The sequence below is a fragment of the Electrona antarctica genome, assembly GCF_951216825.1.
Source record: "Electrona antarctica genome assembly, chromosome: 13".
In the NCBI taxonomy this organism is placed as follows: domain Eukaryota; kingdom Metazoa; phylum Chordata; class Actinopteri; order Myctophiformes; family Myctophidae; genus Electrona; species Electrona antarctica.
The window spans coordinates 20,559,720-20,585,086 of record NC_136794.1 but is presented as its reverse complement, the minus strand read 5'-3'; the positions used below and the strand labels follow the sequence as shown (position 1 = coordinate 20,585,086).

The window sequence follows — 25,367 nt, the reverse complement described above, 5'->3', positions numbered from 1 at the left end:
TTCATTCAAGTAGGCCTACCTTGTATACATGTGTTTTTAAAAGCAATTCTACTAGCCTGATAAGTGTGTCCACTCTTGTATAGGAGGGACAATGGGTATACTTGTAGCATATTGCACATACATATTTAGTATGAATCTATGATTAAAAATAAAGAAATGGGAATTAAAATTCAAATATGATTTATTAAGAAAAAAACACCAAAAACAGGTATTATGTTTGTTCCTAGTGAGCCACAAGTAAACAAACAAACACTGCCGTCACAACCATAAACAAACAACATTATTGGTATACACCGTATCCTCCAATTGTTACAGTTTGGGCATTGTAGCAGCATTGAGGCGCATGGACACACAAGTGGCCCCTGCTGCATAGCGCATCTCCTTGATCATCCCAGTCCACTGCTTATCATCTTCATACCTATTATTAAAAGAGACATTTGTCAGCATACTGCACAAGTGAAATATACAAATACGATCCTACAGTATAGTCTTAGAATAGTGAAGTATGAGTTGATGTAATAAAGAAATGGACACCTACTGCCAAATGTCAGTGATTTCACTGGGGACACACTCTTTGTTCTCCATCTCAACCACAGTAAAGCCTCCAACTGCATACAACAGCCCTCCACAGCTGATCAGATTGACTGAACTCCTCTCCTGAGGAAACTCTGTGAAGGGTGACCACCTGGAACAAGGCACATTTTAGTTAATTCATGGAAGTCTTCCATATCGTTACTGGTCCAAATGTATTATGTATATATTTCCAATGATGGTCACCCTTAAATGGGATTTCATGAATTTGTAGATTCTAGGCACATGTTTATTAATAAATACAATATAACTATATGCACATACTTGTTGGTTCCAAAGTCATAGGCTTCACATGTAGCGATGATGCCGTCGTCATTGACTCCACCAATCACAATAATCTTCCCATTGTGGATGACTGCCCCAAACATGGATCGTGGTGTCTGCATAGATGCCACAGTCTTCCACTCTGACCTCTTGTGATTGTATGCAAACATCTTATTGGTTGTTTTACTATATTTGTGGGATAAAAGGTTTTAGAAAAACATTTTTTATTATGTGTTCATATGTGCAATGTCATGCATACATTACATTCAAAATGTGTAAATGCATGTTTTTATTATTTATTGTGGTTATTGCAGCCTTACTTGTCATCGGTTTTTCCTCCAATGCAGTATACAAGTCCATGCTCAGAGACAACACTGTGGCCGTGGATTTTCATTGGCAACTTTTTGGTTTCAGTCCACTTCATTTTCCTATAGTAGTGAGTAGATGACACTATTATAAACATGTTCAACATTGAGTATGCAATATATAGAAAATGTATCAATTTGGGCAATATATACTCACCCTATATCATAGCACATAACAGAGTCAAGAGACTCATTGGACTGTAGATCTTTGCCTGCTACAGCAAAGATGATATTGTCACATTCCGCCATAGCAAACAGACCTCTGGGCGAAGGCATTGGTGGCAGAGCTATCCAGTTACTAGTGAGACTATCCAGCTGTGAAAAATATTGTTTTGGTTACTGAAGCTTTGGTAAAGAAATGCCATGAACAGTACATTTGAAAAGAAAATGAACTAACAAGTGTAAAGGCATTTTCTGGTTACCTGATAAAAGTAGCACTGTAATGGAGCATCTTTGTCCTCTTCATCTGCAAACAATCCTCCCAAGACATAGAGGTTATTCTTCTTTGATATCACACTGACGTGGTTCTGTGGGATTAGCTCAGACATTGCAGCCAGGAAGCATTCATTTTCAGTGCCATCATAAGCCACAGCAGCAGTGTCACTGATCATCAGCAGCATATCTTTGGCATACATGCCATGTCTGCGTTTGTCATTGAGATAGCCAGGCAATATGCTGTCCTCTCCTTCACCATCTTCTCCTGTCTTTGTCTCCGGGAGTTTCCCAGCGAAGGCGTCTTTGACTATTTTGATCTTTTTGACGATCTCTGGGTCAGACTTGATGATATCATCCTTCTCCACCTTTTCCTTGAAATACTTCTCTGGGAGCAAACGGAAGCGAATGCAGTCGAAGGCTTCGCCCAGTGACTTGGTGCGATTCTCCTTATCTTTCCTGATCCACTTCATCAGGGACTCAAACACAACTTCCTCTTTCTCAACATTCAGGGCATCTGATCCAATGATTGCAAAGAGTTCATGAGAAGCCAGCTCCAGTAAATCATCATCATTGACCACACTTTCAAACCGGTCTGCAACAAAGTCCCGAGCAGCCACTGCCAGTCTGGGGCAGTCGAGCAGCAGCCCTAGTCTGTAGATGGCCAGGCAGTTGGCTCGTGATAGCTTGCTCTGAAGGTAATTTACACAAACAGTGAAGACTGAAGGGATCTGGAAACGGTTTGCAACAATAAAAATATCCTGCACATTGTCATCTGTGAGGTCGATCTCTGCCGAATACATGTAGTTCACTATCATTTCCATGATATCAGGGTCCAAATTCTCGAGAACAACCTCCTTTTTGTTGTCCAGCTGCTTGCCATCTTCTGAAAAGTAAAGCTCTCGGAAATAAGGACTGCATGCTGCCAGAATGAGCCTGTGGCAGGGGAGGCTTCTGTCCCCTACTTTTAGTACACAGTCAATTAGCTTATTCTCAATCAGGAGCTCTTTTAGCCCATCTTGGAGTAAAGTGCTCTGAAACAAGCGAAGATCATCCTTCAAGCCTTTAGAATCCATGCTGAATAGAAGGAAGAGGATTTCAGAGAGACTGTTATCAGCACGCTGTCCAAGCTGACAGAGAACTATAGGCCACCAGGTCTAAAGCCCCTTCAATATAACCATTCCCATCTAAATATAGCTCACCAGGCATCTAGGAAGAATTCAGGTTGGCCAAATGTGAAAGCCGCCTGCATCACACAGCTGTCACAGAGTAAATACAACAGAGGATCCTTGTCACCCTGGTGACAACAATGTTATATGACCACACCAAAATATCCAATGACCATTATATAGTCAAAAGATCTATCTAAAGGAAATATAGTAAAACAATTGAAAACATTGTATTAAATGTGAGGAAAGGCCCATGTCATACTATTTACATTTAGACCCGTTTGTTGTTTCCTACATGCTTTAGTATTCTCCAAACATCTAAATATATAGATAACTTATTCACAATTCACTGATAGAACTGAATGTTATCCTGTGTATAGAAGTATGAAGTGATGTAGTCACTATACTAGTGTCACAAAAGCATTAAACCTGTTCTGTTGTGTGCCGCATGTTTTGTCACTATACTGTCCATGCCGAACAGAAACAAACTTTTCAATATTACCCATATTGCTTCCAAGATTATCGTACTTCCCACACACACACTTTATGATATGAACAATAAGGCCATCACACGCTTAGCACTTTCAATAACAAATGACACTGATCATCCCCTGTATCGCTACTTCGACCTTATGGCATCAGGGCGAAGATACAGAACCTTGAAGTGGGAAAAGGTTTTGTTTTAGCAGTTTTGTTCCCTCAGCCATTGCGGCATTAAAGAAAGTGCCCTGACGATAGGATGGTTTTCTCTGTAGTGTGGACCTCAGGTATTCTCTTGGCATTGTTGTTTTGTGCTATATGGTTATGTGTAGGCTTTTTAGTTGTTTTTTAACAGACTGTGAAGACAAATATCCCTTCAGGGAGTCAGGGACAATAATGATTATTATCTATGTGTCTAAATATACTGTAGAGATAACTGAACGTAATGGCTGTGTCTAGAAGTATGGAGTCATGAGTACTAGTGTCTGTGTCTAAATATAGAGAACTGATTCACGATTCATTGATAGAATTGAATGTAATCCGGTATGACTGTGTGTGTATAAGTATGGAGTGATGAGTCACTACTAGGTGTGAACGAGCCCAGTTCAGTATGTTATCAATTCAAATGAGTGTTTCCCAGGGGGAAGTGACCTTCCTAGTAGACAGGGTCAGAGAGCAGCTGTGTCTACAACAGGTGACATTTGTCCCCTACTGCCATTTCTAAAATACCTCAACTCCTGACAGTTTTGTATTTAGCCTAAGATCATTGTTCACAGAATAAATGACTCAGTCCCATGTACAAATGACTTGTACCCCTCTCATGATATAAATATAAGGTACATTCAAATTATAAAATGTAATGAACTGTAAAAAGAAATGTAGTCTGTAAAGATATATCTAAAATGTTTATTGACTAGTTTTCACAATTCAAAATAAATATTTTATGTAACACCTCCCAACTCTGCACTCATGATGTACAATCATTTCTTAATTCATTTTCTACCCACTATACTGAATGTACACATAAACTTTGAGTCAGACCTATAAATACATGATGAAAGTAACTTATATCATTACAGTTACATACTTACAACACATGCAAATATAAAAGATTAGTTCCAAATAATTTCAGCCCATAACTTCCCAAAGTCCTTGGAGTGTGAAACCTTCCTTCAGCTTTTCAATGGCAATGCCCAACTCCTCAGAGAACACAGGCTCCCGGTCTTGTTGCTTTGGAAAAATGGTAAACAGAGTAAAGTGACTGACCGGTTTTTAGATTACGGAATGTCCAAAATTATGTAACAGAAACTGGGATGATTGTGACACTTTACCTTATTTCCATCTGCAAAGTAGGCCTTAAAACAAGCAAATACAAAAATAAGAATCAGTTCAGTGAAAACTAGGGATGGGTATCGTTAGGATTTTTGTGAGTCCAGTAGCGATTCCGGTTCTGCTTATCGATTCTGGTTCTTAACGGTTTCCAAAATGGTATAAAATAACTTAAATAAGAGGTCAAATGTTTATTTAACAAAAAAGCTCAATGTCAATTTAAGACATGTAATGAATAGTGTAACATCCTCTCCGTTATTCAACAGTTGAGCCATTTGTGGCTATAGTGATCTATGTTTTCCTTATTCTGTATTTACCCAGGGCAATAGTGTTGTAGGCTACTTCTCTTACTACAATAACTACTGACAATAACAAATAAAAGCATGTCTGAGATCTGAGAGCAGCGCGCACGCACGCACACACACGCGTGGAAACACAATCGAATGAAGTAAGTCAGTGAGAGGGCAAAGCAACAGCTGCCTTGTGAGTACCTCTGTTCAAACAGAGGTACTCACAGAGGTAGCGACAGGCAACACACTTTACTGTTTGTGCTTCATTATGTTGACACTAGCAACATGCTATTTTGAGAGTGTTAAAACAAAATCATGACATCCCTAAGGATGGATGAGTAAGTATTGGATCAACTCACAGTGAAAGCATCAGTCTGCTCATCAGGTTCAATCTCCACATCATCGGGGGGCTGTTCCACTGTCAGCTCTTCAAGTGGCTGAGGCTGGAATCATAGTAGGAAAATATTTCTATGACAACGAGATCAACTGCCATTTTATATGCAACTGACATACTTATGTAATGTAAGTGAACAAACAAACCAAATTTCGATGTCAGTTTTCATAATTATTTTACCTCTAGGAAACTAAAGGCAGGGAGGTAAAATGGCTTGAGACAAGCTTTCAAATGGAAGTCTCACCCATCTACCATGAATAGGTTATGTATCATATCACCAAGTTGTTAATCATTATTTACCTTCTTGACTATGACATTTGACCACAATTTGCACCATATGTCAGCTACTGAGTTAGAGATTTAATATATGGCCTGGGCGGCTAGTGTAGCGGTCCGGGCACCTAGGCTGCTAAGCCAGCCTGACAGTGTGTCGCGAGTTCGACTCCCGATCCCGACGACCTTTGCTGGGTGCCGCCCACCCCCCGTCTCCTGTCACCATACTGTACGCTATCCAATAAAGGCAGAAAAAGCCCAAAAAATGTATATATGATGAAGTTGCCTGGCCTTGAGTTGATGATGATAGTGTATTGAGTCATTGTAGACAGAGACATAGCTACAGTACATACTGTACTATACACACTAACAGACAGCCACATTACAATAGTTTTGCTATGAATTTGCGACAGATTTATGTGGTTGTGATAGATGTTTACCGGTTATTCAAATTACAACACTGTTTACTGCTTCTCTCAGATGCTCTAGTCTAGTGCAGTGATTCTCAACCTTTTTAATTTCAAGGACCACCAGATTGATATGCATTAGGCTACGGACCTCGCTTTTGATATGATAACGCAATGTCCATTTATTCCTAACGAGAATTCAATTTTAGCCTCATATTGTACTGTATTGTATTGCCTGTGTTTACCTTTTCCTCCATTTCATAGTCCACTCCAAAGATGGGGTTGGCAGAGTACACCTTATGTAGTGAGTTGATCTGCTTAACTGCATCTTGAAGCTTATCCATTGGGTCAATTTTAAACCCAAGCACATAGCCTCCAGTCTAAAACAAACACAACAATTTTTGACATTGGCCAAAATATACACAGCATATTCAGAAAGAGCGATTTAGATTGAACTACCTGCTGCGAGCTCTCTATCACCAACGCCAAGCCAAACTTTGAGTCTCTTATTCTGATGGAGCGCTTTTAGGGAGAAAAACAACATGAGACATTTTTTTAGTATTGTAGTATTTAGTGTTGTGTTACTTGTGTATACAGCATTTGTATAGGGCTGTGTGAAATGTATTTAGTGTACTACACTTACAATCTGTAAATAAGGAATGCTGACATTGAAGCTCTCATTCATATTGGCATGCCACACAATCCGGACATTGGTGATAAAGAAAGTTCCCAGATTTCCCTAGAAGAAACGAATACAAGAAAACAAATTTCCACTGATCAATGTCCTAAAAAGGATAATTTACTGGTGATGCAAACTTGTATGTCTGATGAATACTGATATAATACAAGGCTTAAGTGTCTTGACTTGTTCTAGTAGGGACACTTTGACATGAACCTGGAGGAGCCGAGGATAGAACCAGAGACCTTTTGATTCCCAGACGGCTGCTCTACCTCAGAGTCAAGGAGCCACTGTGGCACCTAGTCGTAGTTAGAAACACTTCAAAAGGTCTATCTACAGTATGCAGTAAACAGACTGGGTAATGCTGAATGGGGACTGCCTCCAAGTCCGACATCCCACTAGTCCCGACTACGTGGCTTCCGCGTGCTGTTAGGGGTCAGTAATGGGGCTAGTCGGACCAACGGGAAGGTACCCAGCTCGCCCATGGTCCTCCCAGTGTGTTAAATCTAACCTCATTCCTAACCTCAGTAATCTTTTGAACTGTCTAACTTCAAGTAGAAATACAGTACCTGGTCACTGGATAAGTTCCACACTCCGTTAATTTTGTCGTACACTTGTTCCTGAGGCAAGAGTCTGAGCTGCTTGTTTTGAATAAGAGCACCTCGCAGTTTCAAGTCACGGTACATTTTGGATGTCTCGTAGGCCCTATAAACAAAACAATATACAGTATATACACATTTGTTAACACAACATGCATTCTGATTTATGGAGTGATATAACAGATTAAAACATCTGATCAGTGATGAGTGATACCTGTGCACAGCTATGACCGAAGTAAACAGCCTTGGACTTCCTGGAACCACATTTGTGAAAATGAATTCAAATCTTGTATTGTTGGACTTTGTCAAAATGTAGAGAGCTTCTGTTTGGCCTCTCAGTTTCTGGAACATAAAATGTAACACTTGAAGGCAACTTGGAAAGGTTTGTAACACATAATCAGTCTGTGTTTGTCTGGTCTAATTAGCGCCCTAATCTGTAACCTGATTTTACATCACAACCACTGCATAGTGAGTTTATACAATTTAGGCATTTAGCAGACGCTCTTAATCCAGAGCGATTTACATTAAGTAAGAACAAAAAGCATGGTAATACACCACATACATAAAAAGTAGTTATCATGAACATGCGTAAGCTAAGAATAGATTTAAAAACCTTTAAAAATAATGACATATTCAAAATAGGGACGCCAGGTTGAAGTGGCTATATGTCTATATAAAACACTATATAAGTGTTTTATAACCACTGAAAAGTATTAAAATAGCTTGTGACTAATAACATTGGAACAGAGACTTTTTTTTCCATTTCCAAGCATTTTGGACAAGGTTAATTTCCACCCGACCGTGACGATATGCTACATTCAGTCAGTGCATACTACTGTAGTCTGTATGTGACAAGTTCTGTACTAAAATTAAAATACCTGCTATGCATAACATGCATAGACATGAGTGATTTTAAAGTTTTACTTACAGAGTTTGCTGTCCTTGTTGTGATGTTAATAATAGAATTGTAGCCCACAGCTGATGAAAAAAAGAAAAAGTCTCCATGATTTCAGCAGTTTTAAATGTTTTATTAGCCAGATGGGCTGTATGGGCAGCTGAAACACTGTCACAGAATTGTGTAAATCAATATACTCACACAAATTGACTCTTGGCAGAGCCAAAGAATGCCAGATAATCCTCAGGTTTGTTACCAAGAGTCTCCCTGCAAAAGACCATATAGTCAAAGCCTGTAACCAGCTTTCTTTTCATTTAAGGTAACCTCGAGGCTCGAATCTCGATCCTAAAATGCTCAATAAAAGATATGCCTATCATGAATCAATTAAATACCTCGATCCCCGTTGTTCCCTTTGGTGTCTTCTATAGAGTCAAGGCAATCTATCAATACCTCTCCAGTGCGAGTTTTCATTTGCCTGTTAAGACGGACAATTTATCAGACAAACACATAATAATAAACAGCTAGTAGCCATGTTTACATGACAACTCACAACCATGCGCAAAACTATCTAGATTAATAAAGCCAGAGTTTGCACTTTGCACTTGCAGCAGTGTTGCTATCGCGAATTAGCCAATTATAGCTGTACCGTGGTCGTGGATAAAGGCTGAGTATATGCAATTCTATAACTTACTGTGCTGTTATGTCGAATCTGACGTCTCTGTCCTCCCAAAGAGCATCCAAAATCGCTGCCATTATTTCAGATTTTCAATATCCACCGTTAAAGCTAATGTCAAACCGAGTTAGATTAGCACATATGGTCAATTCCTTTGGTAATCTCAAAGCTTGTCAGAATCACCGTGGTAACAGACGGCAAGAGAAAGGGACAAGACTGAGATCCATACCATATACCCGTTATACCGCCATCTACTGTAATATATTAGCGTAACAGTGCAAACTGTACAGTGTACAGTGTCCACCCAAACTCTGTCCATTCTTCTATACCCCCAGACCCAATATTGTCTGAGATCATGTGTAAATTAGACTAGAGTAGTCCTATATCCATCTTCTCCACTCCAGTAATATCCACATTCAGGAGTCCCTGGAGCCCTCAGCCCTGGCTGCAATCTTGATTCTCTCAGACTTTGTTTGTATTATCCAGACAGACCAGCAATGCTATTGTTTCTTATCCATGCAAATGTTTTGATCAGTTTACATTCCTTTTTTCCTCTGGTTCTTTGCTGAACTGCCATATCAGCCAGCCAGTGGGCACCTAGTATTTCTAGGCACCGTTAAAAAAATCACACCTGTGTGAAGTGAGCGGTGCTCACTAAGTTATAGTTACTTACTGTACTGTACTGTATTGTAATGTACTGTGCTCTGTACTCTACTTTGATTTATTTTTGGAAATCTTTGAGAAACACCCAGGAACGTGCCCAGGGGGGCGGCCCGGTTCCGGCGAGCCTTCCCACGTCCAAAACGGTCGAGAAATGACAGAGTTACCGTGTTGCAGCATTCCGTGCTCGGACACGTATAGGGACACACATACTGTAGTGTACATACGGACACACATAGCTGCGTAATAGAGCGGAGGCACGGTACAAAAAACAGTATTCATTTTAGGGGCCTAGCCGGAAGGGGTTGCAGTTCTGGCAGTTCTGTGCTGTCCATTTCCAAATTCGGCAATAATAGAGGGTCATGGGAAACGAGTACAGCGTTGACAGACAACCCCTTCAGCCAATCAGCTAACAAAAAAATGATGACATCTCCAGTCTCCAACCAGAAAATATGCACATTATTGTACAAATTGCATATCGCTTTTTTCTTTATTGCTTTTATGGCCTGGCCCCGTCTTATCGCTGCTGGCATCTATATTTAGGCGTCAAGCCGGAAGGGCCCCTTATTGTTTTCGTACTTATTCCGCCATTTTTTGCAGTTTTGGTAGTTCTGTGCTGTCATTTTCCACGAGATTCGGAAATATGGGAGACAGAGGGTCATGGGAATTGCTCAAGAACTGAAACTCAGTCATTCGTCAAAGGACCTCTGACCTTTAGATCTCCCAATTCATTAATTATATGATCTGCTCTATCCACTCTAGTCCCATCTTATTGCTGCTTGCAGCTATATTTTATATTTGAATTTATATTTTACTTGGAAAACTGTTTTTTTCCATTTCCTGAAAAGTTGCGGTTTTGGACATACAAACCTCTTGAGCCCCATTGCCCCCGTCGGTGGGGGCAGCGGCTGTCCACCTCATGAACAGCTCTCAGCGGGTAAATGGTGACGCAATTGGTCTCCGGTTCCAACTCCTCTTAGCAGACCTTGTATTGAACTGAACTTTCCTGTGCTTTTTATTTTATTTTTTTTGCAAACTTAATAAAGTATTCAGTGAAGCTATGGATATCCGTGCATTTAGTAGTATCACCTTTTGTTTAAACTCAGTGAATCTTGATAAATCACCATACGACTTCTCTCATAGGAATGGTTTTTATTAACAAAATATTACAACTTAGAAGCAACATATTTCACAACATACTGTATACAAAACATGTATTTTCATGATACAAAGAAAATCTGGTCCGACAGACAAGACTTGGTTCACTTCCATTCAATCAACATCTTACATGAGCTCCTAATATTTACAATATATGATCCAGGGCAATAGATGCAAGAAGCAACAATCACAGCACAAGAGCACATGGTTCATTTTTACCAAAAACTTGCAATCACAAACATGGCCAGCATGGTTAACCTGAAATGGTAATAGTTTTGACTGAAAATTACACTTAATTTGAGGATATAGCTAACTCTTGACTGAAAGTTTCACAGAGAATATTACACTTTACATACAGTATGTGAAGTAATGCCCCCCCCCCCCCCCCCCCTCCCCCCCAAATAAGTGCAAGCCGTTAAAGATCAAGAGTTTTACCAGTTAGCGATAGAGTGCATGTATTTTTGCATTCGGCTACCGTCTTAAAGCGATTGTCATTTCCCTCACAGCCTCCATACCAGAACGCTTCACAGGCATTGGTCTGTTTGGAGTAGTACCAGTGTTCAGTGTAAACACGACAAGGACCTTGCTTCAAAGGCAGGTTGCAGCGTGGATCAGCAGGCATTGGCACTGATGGAGAAATAGTGTGATAGTTTAGTTTTCAACCTGGTCAATAATAATTGATTCTAGCTGAACATTAAACATGTTTAAAAAATATTAACCACTTAAGCCCTACTTTGAAATAATACTATATATATATTTCTTTAAATATAGAATTTATTTTAAAACATTTTCACCTATAATGATATGCCCAAAATAGGGACACTATGGGTTAATGTGGTAATTCTACTGGATTTGAATCAAGTTGCTGCTCACCTTCAGGCAGGACAGGAATCACCACAGGCTGAACCTGATTAGAGATAGATGACGATGAGGCATCTCCATTATGCCTACGGATGTGGCGACGGATTAGGGCACCAATTTTATCTCGGACCTGAACCGGGTGAACCCGATTAAAGTTAGACAATTTATCTACTTTCCCACGGAGGCTGGAAGGGATGAAAGCCTGGGTATCTTGGACCTGAACCGGGTGAACCCGATTAACGGTAGGCAATGTATCTACTTTCCCACGGAGGCTGGTAGGGATGAAAGCCTGGTCATCTTGGACCTGAACCGGGTGAACCCGATTAACGGTAGGCAATGTATCTACTTTCCCACGGATGGGGGTAGGGATAGGGTTCATTTTTTGCGCAGACGAAATGAAAGCCTGGGCATCGAGGCTAGGGATAGGGGTAGGGATGAAAGCCTGGTCATCTTGGACCTGAACCGGGTGAACCCGATTAAAGGTAGGCAATGTATCTACTTTCCCACGGAGGCTGGTAGGGATGAAAGCCTGGGTATCTTGGACCTGAACCGGGTGAACCCGATTAACGGTAGGCAATGTATCTACTTTCCCACGGAGGCTGGTAGGGATGAAAGCCTGGTCATCTTGGACCTGAACCGGGTGAACCCGATTAACGGTAGGCAATGTATCTACTTTCCCACGGATGGGGGTAGGGATAGGGTTCATTTTTTGCGCAGACGAAATGAAAGCCTGGGCATCGAGGCTAGGGATAGGGGTACCATCTTCATTTTTACAGATTTGACTGGAGAGTTTTGACTCCAATGCTGAAAAACAGATACAACATTGTTTAGATCACTTAATGTCAGGTAATGTCATAAATTATTGTAAGACGTGTTGAGATTGTGTCATAGTCTACTCACTATTTAGCCACTGTTGTGTAACAGCATTTATTACCTTTTTTCTTAACACACAACTGAACATTACAGTTAATGTAATAATCACCTGATAAAAGATTGAAGTCTTCAATATGGTGTACATCTTTGTCCGGGTCAGAGGCAATGAGCTTGAGCTCTTTCAGGAACATGTCCATTTTAGCGTGAGAGGATTTGAAAACCCCCACGGCATACATGTAAATGTTGTGTTCACGTGCCTCCCGCACGGCATCCTCAAGCGTATGAAAGTCTCGGTCATCCGTCTGTCCATCTGTGATGACAATAGCTACTTTCCTGACTTCCTTCCGGGCGTTGGAGAAAGCTTTCTGAGTGGCCAACCTGATGGCTTTACCAGTGTAAGTGCCCTCACCAATATAGCGCAATGCCTTGATTTCATCTATGATCTGTTGTCTGGTCAAGTTCCAACCCAAGTTTAACTTCAGTTCAGGTCTCTCGCTGTAGAGAACCAGTCCTATCCTGGTGGTAGTGCGTCCAATCGTGAAGCGTTTTACTAGATTTGTGACAAAGTCCTGGATCTTTGCAAAGCCCTCTTTGCGAAGGCTCTCTGAGCTGTCAATGATGAACACAAGCTCCATCTGCTTATTGCATGTGTCATTGCCACATTCTGAAAACAGAGGAAAACACATTTGTTTAACAGACACTATTTATTGGCTTTTGTTATCTTCTAAGTGCCATTCACACTGAGCACTATAACAATAAAGATAACTATAACTATATTGCTAGTTACTATCGTTGACCACGGCTAATATCGTTCACCACGGTGTGAACTTTGCCATCCACTTGACTTGATTTTTAAAACTATATTTTTATAATTATAGTTGTAGTGCTTTGACAGATGCCACTGCCCTGCTAATTTGTTGACTTGGCATCCTTTAGTTTGTATACCGTAGTTTCAAGGTACATATTATTGTCTCCACCAGGCCGAAGGCATGGGGAGAGAGTATGTTTTGCACTCCGTCCGTGTGTGTGTGTGTGTGTGTGTGTGTGTGTGTGTGTGTGTGTGTGTGTGTGTGTGTGTGTGTGTGTGTGTGTGTGTGTGTGTGTGTGTGTGTGTATGTGTGTGTGTGTGTGTGTGTGTGTGTGCGCATCCGTCCGTCCGTCCGTTTCCAGCTAATCTCCGGCACCGTTAACCCGGTCGATGCCAAACTTTGCACACACACTCCCTGGATGTCAACGAACCACTGCCCCATTTTCCAGAACAGCCTGTTATAGCGCCACCAGGAAGCCAAATCCCGGAAATCGTTCCACAGTATCTCTAAAGTCATGTATTCAAGACGGATCTGTCTGATATTTCATATTCCATCTTAATTGGCTAACATTTCCTTTAAAAGTTTGCAGGATTGGCCCGTTTTGAACAAAAAGCCTCAAATCATGAACACAGCGTGCAATTTACGTAAAATCTTTCACAGACTTTCCTACTAGGCTGAGGAATATATCCCACCCTTTTCACATGGGCCTGTTATAGCGCCACCAACAGGTGGGTCACTTTTTCTAGTTTATTTTTGAGGTGCGATAGCCCCTCCAATATCTGGCTTTCAGAATTACGTCATGTGGCAGCCAAGTAGTCTATGGACTTTTTAAATGTTTGTTTAGAGCACTTTAAATAAGCAAAGTGGCAGCCAAGTCTATTGACTTTTAATGTTTGTTTAGGGCACTTTAACAAACATTACCAGGCGTCCCTCAAGTCACACAAGTGTGATTTTCTTTTATATTATAATGTTTAGACTGATGTTCTAGGTTCTATGATCCTAGATTACTGAGGCACTAGGCACTTGATGCATTACCTTGTGTTTACCTTGCTTACTGTAAATCACTCTGATTAAGAGCATATGCCGTCTGCTAAATGCCTAAATTGTAAATTGTTATTGCAACATAAATTAAATCTTACCACATATTTCTCTGATCAACTGGATGGTGGCTTCAAGTGTGAGGCCTGTGTCTCCTTTTGGTCCTATTATGCCCTGGGATTTAAAAAAAAAGAGAGAGAAAAAAAGGGGAAAAAAACAACATTATCATCATCATCATCATCATTATCATCATCATCATCATCGTCTCTTGATATACAGTAGTCTCTACTCTGACAACAGAATTAAAAACATGATAATAACATGTTAATAAAATGAAGTCCAGGTCTAATATACATACATTTTCACCAGGTGGTCCATGATCGCCTATGTCTCCCTTTACGCCCCGTGTCCCTTTCTCACCCTGTGGGCCACGGACGCCCTATGAGAGAATAGGAAGCTTACAGTCAGTCAAGGTGATAAGATGGCAGTACAAATGACACAACAAAGCTATTAAGCTCCTTTACCTTAGCACCTGGATTTCCCTCTCCCGGGGGCCCCGTGGATCCAGTCACACCCGGAGACCCTGGCTCACCCTGAAATAAGGTTGAATTGTTTTTATGAACCCAGCAGTAGATCATTACTACTATAATATCACTCATCCAAAAATCATTAGAAGTCTGAGGCTCTGTGTCCACCACGCTTCCAAATGACAGAGTTATAAAGAAATATTTTAACTCAGGGCGACCAGATAAAAACACCAGAAGTGAACACACGGTGCATAATATACGTTCAGTATATACCGTCGTTACACTGCTGCCGTACGCTGTGCTCCCATTGAGAACAATTCAAAACATACACTGTGCTCAGGAAAAACATCTTGGTGGACACAACCCCTAATAATGCAGGCAAATGCAAAATTGCAAATACAATATATTATATATGTACACGTAAAGTTTCACCAGTTTACTTACCTTTGGACCTTGAGAACTCAAGCCTTCAGGTCCTACTGGACCTTGGGACCCTTTGCTTCCATCTTGGCCCTTAAAGCAAATTATAAATAGTGATCAAATTGCTGCTGCTGGTTGGCAATGTGGGTTGATAAACTAATCATGTGGTAAAGTGTTTTTCTTACTGGTAGTCCTATTCTCCCCTCCCAGTCCCCATGTGGGCCATCTTCTCCTGGCACTCCTCTATCGCCAGTGTCTCCCTGGAAGACATATAGGTAGGCTACTGTAAGCAAACTTACAATCATGCATGAATAAAATCCATGAATAAAATGCATGAATAAAATACATACAGTATATGTATATACACACTAACCTTGAGGCCGGGGAGTCCTGCACCTGCAGGGCCCGATTCACCTTTTAAGCCTGTCAATCCAGCAGGACCCTAGAAAAGGAGAATTAAAAGTCAACTTACCAAACTTTGCCCAACTTTAAGTTCATATGGGTAATTTATTGGGAGTTGTTTATACGAACCACACGGCCAGTGATGTCTTGACCCGGCAGACCAAATGGACCTGGTAAACCACGAAGACCACGACCACCCTGGTAAAACAGTATTAATTTAAGCATTCATTCATTTAATTGAGCTTGATGTTTACACTCAACAATTTAAATGAACATAGAGTGCGCTATGTACGAATTATATACAATTCTTTACCAAAATGGTAACAAACACACACACACACACACACACACACACACACACACACACACACACAGACACACACACACACACACACACACACACACACACACACACACACACACACACACACACACACACACACACACACACTACATTTCTTTCTCCAAAATAGCAATGCTAACCTCAAGACCAGGCTCCCCTTGGGTTGTTTGCCCAGAAGGCCCAGATGGACCAGCAGGACCTACATCACCCTAAAATAAAGAACAAGGTAATAAGGAATCAATGAAGCAGTATTTCTGACAGTCTGACAGACCTAGTTGTCTACCTTTCAAGACCTGTGTAGACAGGCAGTGGTAATTGATTTGTATTTGTACCTGCAATCCTCTTATTGCTGGTCCAGGGGACCCAGGCCTGCCTATCAAGCCTGGTGTGCCAGGCTCTCCCTGGAAAACAATAGTTGGGAAGAAACTTAACATTTAATTCAGACATTTGTTTTGTCCAAACTGAACATTTTATCTAACCTATGGTTGGTTTAGAATAGATAAAATGTTCGGTTGGAAACCATCTTTATCCAAGGGGGAATCACACCTCTTGGTCAAGAGAGATATTACGCTTCTGCTACTCATGCACTGCCAACAACCTACAGAAGTAAATCAGTCAAATCCTGATTTACGGGTCCATTTATACACTCTCTCTCAGAGTTCTAAAAACACGCAGGATTTTACAAAATAGAGCTACTAGTGTAAACTTAAATTATTTGGCTTGAATTCTATACTTGAGCTAATTTGACATACTGTACAGTAACCTTTGTGTAGAATCAGTAGAATCAATGAACAGAAATTGCGTGTACATTTGACAATCACATCAAAGTAAAAGAAACATTCTAGTCTTCTTGGTCTGAATGCAGGTTAATCTCCTCACCTTTGCTCCGAAGGCCCCGCTGATTCCGGGATGTCCATTAAACCCCTGGATACCTTTCTGACCCTGGTCACCCTGGGAGGGATTAGACCACATTTGGTGTTATATTAGTATGTGCTCTCTACAGTGATAGGAAAAGTTAAACACTTGGATGGATGTAACATAAAACACACCTGCTGTCCCAGAGTGCCAATGCCAGGTGCTCCTATAAGACCTTGTGAGCCAGGTAGGCCAATCTCACCCTGAGGAAGGAAGAGAATCTCTGTCGTCAGCATCTTAAATTCTTTCCATTCAGTCCACAACAATTCTAGCAATAGCTTCACTTTTGGTCTACTCTCTAAGCTAATAGACAATAGACTTGTTCATTCTGTTGATACACTGTACTATTTGAAATCACTGCTTGCATGTCTACTCTGATGTATTGAAGGTAGACATGCAACATAGTGCAACATGGTAATTTAATGCTGAATTAATATACTATATATAATATTTGTATATTCTATGTCTATTGCATTATCCTGCACTGCCCCACGGTACATAAAGTGAGATCCTGTCAGTTATTCTGTGTCTATATACAGTATTCTGTATTCTTTATTTTTACAGCTGATGTGAAGCGGCAGGCTTTTCAGGCCCATGTAGGGTGGTGTGCAAAGAGCTCTCCTCCTGTACTGTACCTTCTGCCCTGGAGCCCCGTTTTCTCCTGGAGAAGCTGCCAGACCATCCAGACCATCTGCCCCATCCTCACCCTGACACAGTGAGATAGAAGTGTTTGTTCACATTAAATGAATGTCATAGCTTTCCTACCACACATTTATACACTGTATAGATCACAATACTAGGATTCTTGTTAGCAGTCCTACTGCACCTTTTGACCAGGTTCACTGAAGCCGATCTCCCCATTAGGTCCTTGTTCTCCTTGTTCTCCTTTGTCTCCCTGGAAATAGAGACAACTCTGTGATTTAGCAAAACATCAAAATTAAGACATGGACAAAAACATGGACATCATGTACACTTGTATACTGTACAGTATACATCATTGCTGGTCAATATTTAGACAGGTTACATTATTTTCTTTACTCCAACATCACACAGACGTCAGAACTATCATGTTCACATTAACTTGTTGTTTTGTTTTACAGACCTCGAGTCCAAGAATGCCTTCGCCGGGGTTTCCTATGGTTCCTGGTGGGCCAGATGGTCCCTTCACTCCCTGTGAGATATCAGTCAGAATATCGGTCAATTGTTGTGCATGTGTGCATATTCATGTGCATTTGAATCAGATGAGAAGGAAACATTCAGAGAAGAAATTAAACTGACCTCCTCCCCCTTGATGTCCTTTCCTTGCAGGCCAATTTGTCCTGCAGAACCTTGAGGTCCGGTTTCACCCTGGAAGTAACACATACATTAAGAGAATCAATATTCAAGATTCATGAATACCGATTCACTCAAAAAACTACCTGTAAGATATAGTTCTTAAGTAATCTACCTTTAGTCCACGTAGTCCGAGTCCAGTGTCACCATTCATTCCCGGTGGGCCATCGTAGCCCTGGTCACCCTATACAATCACATACATACATGCAGATGCCGTTAGATATCCCCTTCAATATGTTGTACATTGTTAAGTTTCTGTTTCATGATATCATACATAGCATTGCCATTATGACACGGATTAGTCAACCTTTGAGGGAACATACAGTGATATACACATACTGTACATACTAACAACAGCAGCCTTTAAAAGGCTTAACACAGGACTATTTTACTGGGCCAGGTAATGTTTCTTTTGATTTGGTTCTTTCACTCGTGACAGACACATAATCATACCCTTAGTCCGGGGATGGCCTCGCCTGGTGGTCCTTTTGGCCCTTGAATACCTTGTAGCCCGTGAGGCCCCTGTAAGAGAAGAAAGTCAGCATGGTCTCCAAGACATGGCTCTGATCAAGGCAGTTTACTGCCCTCAAACTAGGGCCAAAATGTCATGCAAAGCGCACTGCATGTGGTTTCTTAACTTACAGGGAGGCCAGTTTGTCCAATCCCTGGAGGTCCATGAGCGCCATCGCTGCCCTTTAATCCCATGTCACCCTGTAGATAAAAAGATGTAATGCAAACATTGTAAAATCCTGAGTGTGAATTTAATTCTGAAAGTGTGTGGCTTTTTTGTGGCTGTTGGGTGGAAACCTCACAAGTTCTAAACCATTACTTTTCAGGAAATGGATAAAAGAAACCTGTGTTGCAATTAATCGAACCTACACTTAACCACTTTCACTTTCAAAATTAAATATGTGACATTCCAAAATCTGCAATTATTGCTACTTTTGTACACTCCTGTACGATGCATTAGACAACAATGACTTGTACATTCTCTGAGAGGATAAATTAACAGGATTTTACTGTGAACATGGTACAAAACAAAATCAGCAAAATGTCAAAAATATTGCCTGTAAGATATAGTTAACTTGATAAGAGAACAAAAGTATACCTTTGTTCCAGTTAGTGCAAGTCCAGTGTCACCTTTCATTCCAGGTGCGCCACGGTCGCCCTGCTCACCCTGTCATCACAAGCATAAATACATGCAGATTACGCACAAGAAACACTGAAACTCAGCGTGTTAGTGTGTGTGTGTGTGTGTGTGTGTGTGTGTGTGTGTGTGTGTGTGTGTGTGTGTGTGTGTGTGTGTGTGTGTGTGTGCGTGTGCGAGTGCACATGCACATGTGTTAAAGGCCTTCCATGAATCTTCTTCAACTATAAGATAGATTCCTCCATTTTCTCATCCATACTACACAGTGCGGTGGGATGCAAACATACATACACAATATGAGTCAGTGGATTTAGATATAATTCTGATTGGAAGGGTTAACGTCCATTCTGATTGGCCAGGTTGTAGATGTGCAGAATATAGCACATCTACACCAGCATGAAAGTATAAATCAGGGAGCAGAGGTTCTTTGATTGGGTAAATTAATACAAAAAATCACATTCATGTGAAGTGAGGGGCGCTCTTATCATCATACATCATCACATTCCGTGCTCAGCCAATCAAATCATCACATTCTGTGGTACACACAGACACACAAAGCTGGGGCTAGCGCCCCTCAAAAAGGTGTCCATGGCCTTAGTATAATAGTATAAGCCTATTCAAATTGGATACTGGGAGAGCAGCGGACTACATAACAATCTAAGGAGTTCCCAATTCAGCTACGCCCAAATATGGAGTGTGTTGTCTAACCTCAATGTGTCGTCAATGGCATCAGGCCCTAACAAATCAGTCAGCTCCATATATGGGCACAAAAGGGGCATCCCCAAATATGGGGTTATACTGATGACAATCTCCATATACAGTATGCACATAAAAGGACAAGGCCTGACAGATACAGAGATCACCATATATGGGCATATTGGTCGGATCTGCGGTGCGTGTAGCAGCCTGAACCTCTCTAGTGTAGCCTACTAAAAGCACCAACCTTGTTGCCCTGAAGGCCCTCTAGTCCGATGTCACCCAGCGGTCCTGGTAAACCCTAGGCAGGAAGAAGATACAGCTGTGTTAATAAGCGTAATCTACTGCAGCGGTTCTCATAGTGGAAACCGACACCAGGGGCAGGGGTCCCCAGAAAAGTTTGCAACGTAATATAGCATCAACATCAGTTTAACCACTAGACATTTATCGATTCATGTACCTTTTCCCTTCCTAAAAGTGTACTGGAGTCAAAATACAATAAATTATTGCCTATATGAAATGTAGTGGCGTGAAAGTCATCGTCAAGAATCCAAACATACAAATACTCAAGTAAACTAGTAAATTGTTGTACTGGGACAGGCACTTTTAATTCAGTGGAAATGTACTTTTTCCCCTTTTGTCTCCTGATGTTGTCAATATGCCATATGCCCTAATTTCCCTTGTTAATGCTGACCCCTACTGGTTGGTTCAAGGGTGTAGGCGAGCATGTGTCTGATACACATTATGCCCCCAGTCCACTTCTTTTCACCTGACAGTGAGGAGTTTCACCAGGAGGAACGCTACATAACGCATGTAGATGAACACGCTATTCCTCTCTCAGTTCCACACCCCACTGAGCACATGCCCTGACCAACCTATAGAAGTCAACTAAGTGCGGTGACAGAGATCACTCTCCCCTTCCCTGCTGTGCCATCTGGACACCCTGAAAATGTACAATGTATGACACTGAGATTATGGGCATGACTCTTCTTGTATCATGTTTTCTAATACAAGCTGCCAATAGCAATAATAAATGTTTAAAGGTTTAATCACTGACCTCATGGCCTTCAATTCCTTTTGCGCCAACTGGACCGGCAGGACCCTGATCAACATCACACAGGAAAGACAATAAATTATATGCAAAAAAAAAAAAACTATATTGAAACCGATATTTATTATTTAGATAATTGAGAAGAAATGTTTTCTTTTAAATAATATATTTTGTTATAATATAATCACAAATCAACATGGAAAATTCAAATATATTTTGTATAATCGACTGATTAACCACTTAACACTGCAATACTATTATGGTGGCATAATAGTGATAGCCAGCTATTTTCACTATATACAGAATATTTTTTTTTCATATGTGGTTCCCTATGGAGATACAAAGGAGACTCTTTGTGTCTCCATAGGGAACCACTGCTGGTCATCAAACTATTGGCTTCAATGCGACAAAAACAAAACAATTCATGAATTTGGGTCTCCATGGGGTGAGTAATCGATAGAAAAGAAGTTGTGATGGGTGAACTATCCCTTTAATTGTAATTGAAGCAAAGTTTGAAATAACCGTGATATTGATTTGAAGTTGTATTGCCCAGCCCTACAATAGATATAAATAGATGGTATTTCTATACCATTTCTCCTATGTTCCCTTGGCTCCCGATTTCACCCTGGTCGCCCTGAAATAGAAAATAGCATTAACGATGGTTCAAACTACATCATCACTGTGTAATTAATCACTAATTAATGTAATTAAACTGAACCACATACCTGCTCTCCTTTGGAACCTGGTTTCCCCTGCAAGTGGATATAATCAGATTAGATAAAAATGTTATGTGAATGAGGTATCAACAAATATATTTGTGTGGTAACAACACCCAATTTTGCGTTGTTTGTGAATGGTAATATTTACCACATAGCCATTCCGGCCAGATCGTCCCGTTAGCCCTGGTTTTCCCTGTTACCAAAGGAATATAAGCAGTCAAAATGAGTGTTAATTTAACTATGGCCTCAATTCATCACACCGAATAACTGATTTTCAAGTAAGAATCTGTTATTTTAGGGTATGAAGCATTAATTATTGGCTTAAGAAGACCACTGGTTAAGAAAATCTGAATGAATCAAAAGGCAAAGACCTTTGGGCCATTCTTTCCAGGTGCTCCATTATCTCCTGTAGCCCCTTTCTCCCCCTGTGGAATGAAGCAAAAAGTGTGGTAAGATGTGAATACAGCAATGGTCAAGAGGTGCACGCACATCCACACATTTCAACGAATGACTAAAAAATCACTCCCGTGTGAACTGAGTGGTGTGATGTCTTATATAGCCTGTCTGACGTAATGAAATCATGTCTGACGTAATGAAATCACACCCGGGTGAACAGGGTTTTTTTTCTGTGCAGAAAAAATGAGCATGGTTGCTATGTTCACCCTGTTCACCCGGGTGTGATTTCATTACGTCAGAAAACAGGGTGAACATAGCAACCATGCTCATTTTTTCTGCACTAACAAAGCCAGTTGTAGGAGTGGTTTACACCACTCAAAAAGGAAAGAGGCCCCTGAGGCTGAAACGTTGTATTGTTTTCCGCTCTGTTGTCAATAAATTGTTTTGGGAGCTTTTAAAACGGTGTGTGGATCTCCTCTTTCCTTTCTAAGATGTGAATACAGTATCTCATTTACAGTTCCTGCTTGTGTAAAATATCAGTAATCTATGAGACTGGGAAAATACCAAATCAAATGGAATGAGAGACTGGAATATGGGGTGTGTGGGAGGTTGGGAGCAAACGTTTTAGCATCAAAATATATTTTGAGTATATGGTTGTGTGTGTGTGTGTGTGTGTGTGTGTGTGTGTGTGTGTGTGTGTGTGTGTTGAGCTTGATGATGTATTATTCAGAGGGTCTTTGATGGCATGTGTAATTTGATTTCTCTAGGCAGCATCTAAACTAGACGGCGTGTGTCAACTGCTACTGGTTTGTGACTACACACTAATGAACGTAACAACGTAGCCACTAGAACCCCCAGCATCCATATACTGTATACAATAACCAAAAATAGCAGATCTAAGCTGCATTGCGTTGCATCGTGTTGTGAGCTTGTAGATCAGAAATTTTAAGTGGATACTTTCACTCATTGTTGTAAATATATTTCAGCATCATATTAGATATAAAATAAGAAATCTATTAATTCTCAGCTTTCAGCAGCATCCATTTCTCTATCTCTATCTATCTATAAAACAAAAAAGCCATGTTTGAAATTATATCATTAGGCTAATGCAAAACAATCATTCTGCAAGCATAATGATTTGTAGCCCATCTTTAGAAAATAACAGATGTGTCAAATGGATATTTTGCATGATGATCATAAACAGGCTACTGTAATTACTTACCGGTGGTCCACTCTGTCCCGTCTCGCCGTTTGTACAATTACATGTACATGGTTCTTGTTCTTGTTCTTGTACATGACACTTAAAAAAGAATGACATGTTATTTCATGTTGTGATGGAATTCTATCCAGTCAATCATGCATTATGCTGTTTGATACATGTATGTGTAACAAACACATGGGCAATGAAAATATATAGTACTTACCCGTTGTTGAGCCATTTCCTCCTGTATAAAACAATTACAGATGAAAGTTATGAATAACAATGAAAACAAAATTTGAAGATGGGGATGGGGAGTCAGGGGAGTTAAAAATTCAGAATTTCAACAAAATACACTGACTGGTGTATATAAAAATAATTTTGACAGGAAATGGGGCAGAGTAGAAAATGGTGAAAGAAGGCCACTTTGGCTGCAGGGCATTATCCACCCTATCCAATCCACTCAAACTGAGTGAAATTCACGAGTGAAATTCACTCCACTTCAGAAAGTGGAGGTACAATTGGTATATTAACCCAAGTCTTAAGACTTGAGGCTGATTTGACAAATGTCTTCTAATGAATTTGGTCGCCGACTGCCATCTGAAAATATTTTGTTCCAGGGACCACCAGAAGCAAAGATTTGTGTTTTAAAAGAATATATATTCAAAGATTTGCACACATTTTCACGATAAAAATAAATAGCAGAGCTTGTATATCTACTATTTTTGAATAGTAGATATACATAAAAGTATAAACTATTGCTTTTTAGATCAAATGACACAGATGCTTTCCCGGTTTTAATGGGTTAATGCTATCCCTGTGTGCACTTCATGCCATCCCTGCATGAAACAATGACTTTGGCTATCCGAGTCAAAAACGTCTGGACACTGGTTGAATGGAATCCCAAGGGATGTACACTCAATGCATACTGTAGCATCAACCTGTTCTGTTAGAATCTTGGAAAATGACTTTTCTACACAGTCAACCAAACAGAATCAGCTGTCATCCACATGCTTTCTTTCAACAATTCTTTCCACCATCATCACTCCACCACCTTGGTATGAAGGTTGAACAAACACATCCCATGATGCCAAATCTGAATACTTTCTACAGCTTTTTTGTTTATTGGTTTTTAGTATCTTTTTTGTTGTTTTATTTTTTGCGGAAACTACACATGGTAGGATACTTACGATTTGTTTGAGAATAGGCTTTACAATAAGCCTATCCTTATCCAGCAAATGGCATCGTGGCATTCTGGCACGCTGGCAAGCCAAAATGTCTTCCGATTTGAAGCCCACAATGATGAAGTTGATGTCCTTTTCTCTGGCTGCGGAGATAGCCGCGGAGGAGTTGGAGAGTTGTTCAATTCCATCTTTGTCTGTAAGCAGCACGGCTACTTTGATGCTGCAATCGATGGAATTATCCTGGTACATCTCAGTGATCTTGTTGACGGCACTGATGGTTTGGGTTCCGCCACGCATGTGCTTGAAATTCTGCACGTCATCCTTGAAACTCTGGGTTTCCCACCACTCGCTGAATTTAGGCGACTCAGGATCAACATGGTTGCTGTACTGCAGCAGACCAAGCCTCCACTTCAGGAGACTCTGAAGCTTGATCGTGGTGAGGTTGTTCACCACGTCCACAGCAAAGTCCTTCTCCAGTTGATAGATCCCCTTCTCAATACTCTCAGAGCTGTCCAACAAAAAGGAAAGCTTCAAGGGACAGTCCGCACCTACGATTTCTGTGGGCACATATACAGTAGAGCACATCAATGTTATTGATAAAGGCAAGCGTTTTAGTCATTTTGTCTTTTGATCTGGTCTGGCTTGAAATGCAACCCCACAAACTGTAACTTGTAATAGGTCGATAGGTTGTTTCATAGTTAACATAATAGGCATAGGACATACACCTTCATTTATTGAAGATATACATGTACACATACACCTATGACACTAATACTTACCACACAGTAAAATACTCAA

At 40.6% G+C, this 25,367-nt stretch overlaps 3 protein-coding genes across 3 annotated transcripts; all 3 read right to left on the bottom strand.

Annotated features, from left to right (window-relative positions):
* Nucleotides 1-162: 162 nt before the first annotated feature.
* klhl41a (kelch-like family member 41a) lies at nucleotides 163-2,802 on the bottom strand. Its single transcript, XM_079518861.1, has 6 exons — nucleotides 1,643-2,802; nucleotides 1,378-1,535; nucleotides 1,176-1,283; nucleotides 856-1,041; nucleotides 539-685; nucleotides 163-418 (listed from the first exon to the last, which is right to left on the bottom strand). The coding sequence occupies exons 1-6, from the start codon at nucleotides 2,726-2,728 to the stop codon at nucleotides 310-312; spliced, it is 1,794 nt and encodes a 597-aa protein (XP_079374987.1). The 5' UTR covers nucleotides 2,729-2,802; the 3' UTR covers nucleotides 163-309.
* A 1,391-nt stretch (nucleotides 2,803-4,193) lies between these two features.
* Nucleotides 4,194-9,055, bottom strand: bbs5 (Bardet-Biedl syndrome 5). The gene is made up of 12 exons (XM_079518537.1): nucleotides 8,859-9,055; nucleotides 8,560-8,642; nucleotides 8,369-8,434; nucleotides 8,201-8,250; nucleotides 7,487-7,614; nucleotides 7,243-7,378; nucleotides 6,638-6,733; nucleotides 6,454-6,516; nucleotides 6,240-6,374; nucleotides 5,280-5,363; nucleotides 4,633-4,656; nucleotides 4,194-4,531 (listed from the first exon to the last, which is right to left on the bottom strand). Exons 1-12 carry the CDS (start codon nucleotides 8,918-8,920, stop codon nucleotides 4,430-4,432), a joined length of 1,029 nt encoding a protein of 342 aa, XP_079374663.1. The 5' UTR covers nucleotides 8,921-9,055; the 3' UTR covers nucleotides 4,194-4,429.
* Nucleotides 9,056-11,073: 2,018 nt separating this feature from the next.
* On the bottom strand, nucleotides 11,074-25,154 carry col28a2a (collagen, type XXVIII, alpha 2a; the record flags this gene model as incomplete). Its single annotated transcript, XM_079517691.1, has 31 exons — nucleotides 11,074-11,285; nucleotides 11,532-12,323; nucleotides 12,502-13,056; nucleotides 14,341-14,413; nucleotides 14,598-14,678; nucleotides 14,764-14,832; nucleotides 15,211-15,279; nucleotides 15,372-15,446; nucleotides 15,560-15,628; nucleotides 15,718-15,786; nucleotides 16,072-16,140; nucleotides 16,264-16,332; nucleotides 16,811-16,882; nucleotides 16,981-17,049; nucleotides 17,482-17,553; nucleotides 17,673-17,741; nucleotides 17,949-18,017; nucleotides 18,125-18,193; nucleotides 18,294-18,362; nucleotides 18,632-18,700; nucleotides 18,821-18,889; nucleotides 19,287-19,355; nucleotides 20,269-20,322; nucleotides 21,079-21,123; nucleotides 21,662-21,706; nucleotides 21,798-21,824; nucleotides 21,940-21,984; nucleotides 22,163-22,216; nucleotides 23,410-23,487; nucleotides 23,612-23,632; nucleotides 24,576-25,154. The coding sequence occupies 31 exons, from the start codon at nucleotides 25,152-25,154 to the stop codon at nucleotides 11,074-11,076; spliced, it is 3,846 nt and encodes a 1,281-aa protein (XP_079373817.1).
* Nucleotides 25,155-25,367: the final 213 nt, after the last annotated feature.